Raw genomic sequence first — 8,095 nt, 5'->3', positions numbered from 1 at the left:
AGAGTCCGAGAGACTTTGCAGATGTCCTCCTCTCATGGAAACACATACCCAATGTAGTAATCTATGATTTTGCACGGGGACTGGCCACACACACCAATCTTCGCTATCCTGAGACGTTAATCTTCACGCCACATGAAGGTCGTCTAGCTGACCCAACAGATGGGAACATAAAGATGGCAAAGGAAGGAAAGCTGAAGATCTCCTTGCCATGGCTTACTATAAAAAAAAACAAGTCCCAGACAGCCATGGCCACCCAATTACAGGCTCAGCAGAGCACTATGTCCTTAATGACAAATTTCATGAAGACAATTCAAAAGATGAACGGGATGCTCTCCGCAAGATTGGTCTTGTAGCTCAACTTGCTGGTAAAGTGAATAGCCAGGTTGCGGAGCAGTTCTTTAGCAAATTAAAGAAAAATAATTACTTTCTAAATATGACCCTTCCATCAACCCACGTCTTCCTCATGAGAAGTATCATCCACCACCACAACAGTCAGAAGAATTTGAGAAGACTAGAGGCCTTAAAAAAAGTATTTGGGACAGAAGTGGTGCTGAACATCAACCACCAGGCTATTCTTGGTAATGTTTGAATTACTGCAATACGACTTTAGAATTGGTTCTAAATATTACTTGTACAGATGTTGTCATGTACCAATATTTTGTGTTATCCAATTAAGCTGTTTCAGAGTCCTCTACTCAATCTGGTGAAACAGACGTTCGCCAAGTGACCAGTAAGTAACACAATAGAGGATCAAGCCACTTTATGGCTCTTGTTTAGTCTGTTATTGCTAAGCATTGCGAAGTACAATGTAATGTTTCCTTATTTGCATGTGGTCCAATATTATATCATCTTTTAATATCAAACTCATCAATTAACCCTTTTATATCAACGTCTGATATGTACTTGATTTTATTGACGTCTACATCTGTCATTTCATTGTTGTAATTGTTGTATTGCATTTGTATTCTGTGTCATTAACTAATAATCTAATTTTGCATGCCTTACAGACCTTAGTGGCTCAGAGGCAACAGTGGATTTGCCAGACTTTGATGCCCCTGCTACAGGCATGGGTATGGATAAAGTAATTGCACTAACTTACAGTCATTTTCCATTGCAGTTCATTTTTCATGACCGAGATTGTTTCGTTTTATTCCCATAGAAACCTCTGCAGATGTGAACATGGAGGAAGTGGATGAGGATATGATTGTGGAGGATGCAGATGAGTATTCAGCTCAACCTTGGATGAAGCCTCATAATCTTCTACAAGACAAATTGGTAGTTGTTCATGTCTTCACTATCAATGCTAAAACATACTGTCCACAGTAGCTTGTATTGTGACATCCACGATTAACTAAAACATCCATTTTATAAAGACAAGTTGCCTATTTAAACAAAATATGAAGCATTTAGTCTTTCTTTTGTCCTTTGCAGCTCAGATACATCCTGGACACGGGGCGGCTGGCCGATGAGGTCATTGTGAAGGAGGGAGTGATATGCCTCTTACGAGAAGATTTTTGGACACTGGGTTTGAGAAGGGAAATGGAGTCTGATGTGAGTAGTAACGTTTTCATGTAGATATTTTTCATGGACCAAAAAAAGTACAGCTGTGAGCGCAATGTATGCTCTTTGTTTTCTTTGTAGAAAGAACATAGACTTTTGTGTATGTGCTAACTATTTTGATTATTTCTTGCAGATTGGAAATGCCTGCATGAAACTCATTTATGAAGATGCTCGAGCACATGTATATATCTTTTTCACATGATTTTAAATAAGCTATTTGTAGTTTATACTTTTTTTTATTTTTTTAGAATTTTTTCATTTCAAATATGAATGGCAAGTGATAGTCTTCTTAATATTTCCATTTGCTCTCACAGGGCAAAGACATATATACTGCTGATATGTATGTTGTTACTACATGGAAAGACAGTGTAGATCCCTTAGCCTACTTTCCAGTGAGTATTGAATGCATAAATCATACTATTTGACATCTAACGTAAGTCGGAAGTAAAATAATTTTTCATATTTGTTGATCGTGATTTTTAGGATGATGCTGACATGAAGGATGCACTTGTGTTCCCTCTATGGACAAAAGCTGCCGGCCCAGAACATTATCTCTTATGTGTAAGATTTTACAAGTTATGGTGTAGCTCAAAAAACATTTGCGTATCACGTTTTATACAGCTTTGACTACTTATTATTGACTTATTTTATGTTGGTTTTACATTGGGGTGTTTTTACCCTCTATATCATAAAGCAAAGGTAATTTAAATGTGAAATGGATTGTCATAACACTCTCTGCACTCCCTAGCTACAACCATGATTATGCATCCCTATAGGTACTGAAGCCACTCTTAAGAGAGATCCTCCTACTAGACTCCCTGTGTAGTAATCATGAGTCTGGTTTTGGAGATGACCTTTACAGAGACATCTTTAGGTCCACAGCTAAGATATAATTGCCACGTTCCTATGGCATGTAATGTAGACATGCGGTTGCATTGTTCCAGCAGTCTTTATTTATTTATTTATTTATTTAGCTACGAGAGTATGTGTTATCATATTAATTTACAGTTGCCACGTTCTTATGGCATGTAATGTAGACATGTGGTTACATTGTTCTAGATAGAAGCATCTATCTTAATAGATTAAACCAGCAAAGCAAAATCAGGCCTCTTTGTAGATGAGGACGTCCATGTTCTGTGGGAGAAAATAGACTCAAATGGGTGTGAGCAGAGGAGTAAAAATGCTGGTTTAATTTATGGCCATATGATATACTATTACATAGGCTTTGTAACATTGGACTCCTCATGGCTTTTTGTTAATTTGTCTTTTACCCAAATCTTAGGAGTATTGCACATCGTCTTGACCCTGGACAGTGGACAGAAGTCACAGGATTGGATATTGGGGTGACACACAACTACAATACTACTGTACATATTTTCAGCTCTGTGTATGTTTTTATTTCACATTCTAATATATTTGTATCCTAAAGGTCTTTCCTCAACAGACCAACAGCATTGATTGTGGAGTTTTCATGCTCATGGTAAGCTATTAAAACAGGCTACTAAAGCTATTTTTTTCTTTCTTTTTTTCTGGAAATTAATCTTTACTCTTTTTCAGTATGCCCTTTACACTGTGCTGAACACTCCATTCAATTTCACTTCGGTGAGCTTTTCTATTTTCTTCCTTAGAAGGTTGCTATAAAGTTGTACTTTATTGCTGGTCATTGAATTCTAACAATACAAATTAAATACTAATCCTGTGACATTACAATTTCTGTTAGCTTGACATGCCTGCAATCAGGGAGTGGTGGTGTCTACGTCTAATTGAGCGGTTTGAGACAGAGGGGTATGTGTATTAGTTTTTTACATCTCAGTTTGGTGTTTCATTCTTTGTTCCTTCTTTGTCAGTAGAAATAATTGACCAAACGGAGGCATTACAGGTCACTAAATTATTTATACATGATACATTACTTATATGTAATTATTAATTATACATTAAATCAGGGATGGGCAACTTCGGTCCTGGAGGGCCACTGTCCTACAGAGTTTAGCTTCAACCCTAATCAAACACACCTGAACAAGCTAATCAAGGTCCTCAGGATTACTAGAAAATTACAGGCAGGTGATTTTTTCAGGGTTGGAGCTAAACTCTGTAGGACAGTGGCCCTCCAGGACCAAAGTTGCCCATTCCTGCATTAAATTATCAATGCAGCCTTTTTATTGTCCATAACAAGAGTTGTCCTATTGAGGGCCAACAAAGTAGATTTTTTCTTTCTTTTTAAAAGGCATGGGAAAAGGTTCGCCCACTGGACCGAGGAGGCAAGATGCCTGACTGAAGGGACATTACGACCTCTTTACAGGTGTTTTCCAGGATTAACACATGACTTGCCACAACATGTTGTTGCCGAGAGGAACCGAATGTTGTCCAACCAGGCTCTGGTGGACTTAATTGTGGCAAGAGGAACCGATAACCACATTCAGGTACATGCATCAAGAATGCATTTTTTTTAACTGCATTCTAAACCAATAGCTTGTCTAGTAAATAAATGTAGCGACTGAGACAAATCAGACACAATTATTTGCCATATGCACACACAAATCTTTAAAAACTTCCATCCGAGAGCAGGGTCCCAACCCCCCAGGCGGGGCGAAAGGGGCCTGGTTGCCATGGCCGCGATCAGATAGGATGTTTTTATGACTCTCAGGAATGCTAACAAGTAACTAACTCTGCCACAGATATCAGAACAAACTCTCCTGCATTCATTTATTGATGAACTGACTAACATGAAATGAACATGCATTCCAGAACATTTTGAGAATGATTTACTGTTGTGTGTTTTGTGTTTTGTCTTTTAATAATTCTGTTGATACTATGATCTCTTTGATACTATGTAGTTATTACAGGACCAACTGTCAATGTAACTCCACTTATACCATGTTTGGTCTCGATAAATTGGTACTTTGAAGATTGAAATGATTGTGTACACATGATATGCCAATAGCTGTGCAACACATTAGTATTACTAAGAATCTTCCTTAGTAGTGTCATTAAACACCAATCCAGCATGCCAGTCCGAGTGAGCACGCTTAAGACAAAGGCTTGTAAATCCTGGTGACAGAAGAAACTCCCGCCAGAAATTCTACCCTTCTCATTGGGTGAACCAGCCTGCATAGGGCTGTCCTTTGTCAAGCTTTAAAAGTCACTGACCACAAGATCTGACCCTCTTAGCTCTTGTTCTCGGACCTAAACTGCAGCTCCAAGTGAATCCTGTGGGGGGGAGGGGACCAAAATAGATCTTGCTCCATAGTTCTATTTCCTGTTTCCGGTTCCACATCACTCACCGCTTTACCTATGCATGTATGTATGGATGGATGAATGTATTTATGTTTGTTTAGTGTTAATTATGTTTGTGATTTAGTTAATAAAACTTGTGCACAATTATGAATTTGATTTCTTGATCCTCTGTTTGCATACAAAGTCCCTTTTACGATTTTGATTTCGTTACAGTATGCTCTAATTTCTGTACATGCTAAGGAATAATTATTTTTCAGTGACGATGAAAGATACACTTTTCTTAGAATAAATGAATAATCAAAGAGTTCATTGGAACTGATTAATTGATTGTAATATTAATTAGCTTACCTAAAAGTTAATCTAATTAACTGACCCAAATATTAATAATTAATCATAATTGGTAATTATGGATTATTATTAATATTTCCCCTTAGAGCTAATATTGTTACATAAACAACTTACACATTCATGGAAATATTTTTAATGTCATTTTCAATTTTCTCTGCACAGTCCATCATCAATGGACAAAAAAAATCAAAGTGGCTTGACACTTTTTCCAAGTGTACCATCAAGAAAGTGCCTGTTCCGTTATTCATTGAAGATCAGGAGCAAATTGATGTTATCTACACTCACCTGACTTCAATTCTGGACAGCACACCCACACACACCCACAGTGACCAGATCAGATTCATTATGGATGTCCTTTTTCCAGAGGTAGGTCTTGTGTGTTAGTTGTGCTCTGCATGGTGTCAGATTCACATTATTTGCAATGTCAAATAGTTTATCCATAATGTTAGACCATTGCTCTAAAAATAATACTTTTGTGCTTAATATAGAAAAAGGCACTTTTGATTTTGTTTAAAAAAAAAAAATACCTAAACATGCTAAATGATGCTTGGCTTATTTGGGCTGTGATAAATCTCAATTATTTCTCTGGTAGTCCATCATCTGTGCTCTCGCTGTTGTGGAACATGTGTCCATCTTGGAGGCTGAGGAGAAATTCCGGCAAGGACCTGTCATTGACGCAAGGTACTGTAAGGATCCTATAAAGGAAAAAATGTTGAAACATGACATCCTGCCATTATTTATAAATAACCATTGTTTCTACCACTATTCAACTTTTGCTTTTTTATTTATTTTTATCAGTGAGCGGGAGCACTTTGACAGGAGGATAAAAAAACAATTAAAGAAGAGTGGCAAGCCATAGGAGAGTCATCTACAGGAGTCATGGTGTTAATAAATAACTTTTTTGTGAACAACAATATTGTCTCTTTCTTTTAAATGGCCCTTGGAATTTTAGAAAAGGGTTAAATTGTGTTTGTCTTCATAAAATGCTATGTAGGACATGTTTTGTAGCTGTATTACGACCAATTGTGAATAGTACAGCATGTATGTATGTCTAATGGCCTAAATATGGTTAATACCTAAATATAACTTTATATAAATTCACAACAACATATATCAGTCAGTCTCCTGTATATAAAAACAGTTTATAAATAAATGTAAATAATAAATTCTACAGTAGGTCATAGGTCTGCTGCAGCCTCCCCATATAGTGTTATTTCGCCGTATTTCCTTCTCCCCCTACTGGACGCATCTGGAACAGCAGGGGCGTAAAACTGCCAGGGGCGTAGAACCATAGATATCATATAAAGGCTAGATGTCTTAAAGGGGTGGTTCGGGATTTTTGACATCGGACCTCATTTTTAAGTCAGCCTGGTTGTTATTCATCAGTGGAGACATTTTTTTTTTAAATTATCCAGTCCTTATATTTGGATAGTTAGCCGATGCTAGGCTAGCGCGAGTCAATGGTAGATGTTAGCCAGCCATTAAAAACCGTTTTACCCACTCCACAGTGCACCAAACGCAAATCAATTATAACACTAGACTATCGATGCAAATGTCCGTTGAGAGAATAATGTTAGAAATCAAACTTACCTTTCATCACATTGCATTAGTTATAATTTGTTCCCTGTAATCATAAGCCTTGTCTACAGCAGCAGCGGAGTGATATTGATTACCTAGGCAACCGAGTGAGCCGGTACACACATGTACTACACACACTGTAGTGCGCTTCTGTTCTGTGTTTACTTTTTGCCGCATTACTAACCGGAGCAAAGTAAAATTCCGCAGCTGCTGAGAAACTAGTTCCTTTGGGATCATTGAGATGAAAGGTAAGTTTGATTTCTAACATTATTCTCTCAACGGACATTTGCATCGATAGTCTAGTGTTATAATTGATTTGCGTTTGGTGCACTGTGGAGTGGGTAAAACGGTTTTTAATGGCTGGCTAATATCTACCATTGACTCGCGATAGCCTAGCATCGGCCAACTATCCAAATATAAGGACTGGATAATTTTTAAAAAAAAATGTCTCCACTGATGAATAACAACCAGGCTGACTTAAAAATGAGGTCCGATGTCAAAAATCCCGAACCACCCCTTTAAGGCGGAGTCACTTCCGGCATCACCGGCGGCCATCTAACCACAGGGCTCTGTGAATTAAGGTGAGTGAGCAGCACGCACACAAATCCTCTTATCTCGCTGAAATCTGGACGGATTTACAAACGGTTTGGTTTCTTACAAACGTTATTAACGTGGCTATAATTCTGAATGCTTAAACATTTTGAACATAATTATTCATATGTATGCAGTATAATAGCTACATCTCTGACGTTTATAACAAACCAAACCGTTTGAAAATCGGTAGAAAATTGAGCAAGTTATGGTTATTTAAAAGTACATGCACCATGTTATGAGTGAGCGAGCACCCTGTGGTTAGATGGCCGCCGTGTGCGGATGTCGAGCTCCATTGGCCAGCAGCGCGGACGAGACATCTAACCTTTATATGATATCTATGCGTAGAACTGCTTGGGGCGTAGATCTACCGGCTCCAGGTCTGCAGCCTCCCCATATAGTTTAACCCAGAGCCATAGAGAGAAAGAGTTGCGACACTCTTTGATGTCGCCGCTATGGCTGTCACGTGGTTCATGTAAGCCCCAATAGTTCCAAAACATACGCTGGCTGTCATGTTCTTCTATGGGACAGACAGCAGCGATTGCATTATTGAACGGTAAATATAAAATAAAACACACCCCAAGTACTTTTTCAGCTGTTATTGCATTTTGTTAATGTCAGTTTTGCATTTGGAGATAAGTTTTAGGCTATATTTTTGGAGGGAAAAGCTGGTGTTCATGTTCGCATGGGTAGTAGCACTGGCTTTAGCGGCTCTAACTTAACTTTTCCATATCATTCATCTGATGATGGACGTCTCATGATATTTATTTTAGCACAACTGGGC

General features: G+C 38.1%; 1 protein-coding gene across 1 annotated transcript; it reads left to right on the top strand.

The window, feature by feature from the left end:
* The first annotated feature begins 328 nt into the window (after positions 1 to 328).
* On the top strand, positions 329 to 6,048 carry LOC311094818 (uncharacterized protein). The gene is made up of 17 exons (XM_084132991.1): positions 329 to 578; positions 677 to 730; positions 1,008 to 1,070; positions 1,160 to 1,275; positions 1,432 to 1,551; positions 1,694 to 1,741; positions 1,875 to 1,952; positions 2,044 to 2,121; positions 2,255 to 2,259; positions 2,843 to 2,903; positions 2,990 to 3,040; positions 3,118 to 3,162; positions 3,281 to 3,345; positions 3,785 to 3,980; positions 5,305 to 5,508; positions 5,735 to 5,823; positions 5,941 to 6,048. Exons 1-17 carry the CDS (start codon positions 434 to 436, stop codon positions 5,999 to 6,001), a joined length of 1,479 nt encoding a protein of 492 aa, XP_083989117.1. The 5' UTR covers positions 329 to 433; the 3' UTR covers positions 6,002 to 6,048.
* The last annotated feature ends 2,047 nt before the right edge of the window (positions 6,049 to 8,095 follow it).

The sequence above is a fragment of the Abramis brama genome (assembly GCF_963993115.1).
Source record: "Abramis brama genome assembly, chromosome: 13".
Classification (NCBI taxonomy): domain Eukaryota; kingdom Metazoa; phylum Chordata; class Actinopteri; order Cypriniformes; family Leuciscidae; genus Abramis; species Abramis brama.
The sequence above is the reverse complement of the archived record's forward strand: the minus strand, read 5'-3'. Positions and strand labels throughout refer to the sequence as shown.

Bases quoted from the DNA above. Each gene is read 5' to 3' on its own strand.
- LOC311094818 (XM_084132991.1), top strand. From the start codon at position 434: ATGACCCTTCCATCAACCCACGTCTTCCTCATGAGAAGTATCATCCAC. The intron at 579-676 runs GTAATGTTTGAA...TATCCAATTAAG, and splicing joins CAACCACCAGGCTATTCTTG to CTGTTTCAGAGTCCTCTACT. The intron at 1,742-1,874 runs GTATATATCTTT...TTGCTCTCACAG, and splicing joins ATGAAGATGCTCGAGCACAT to GGCAAAGACATATATACTGC.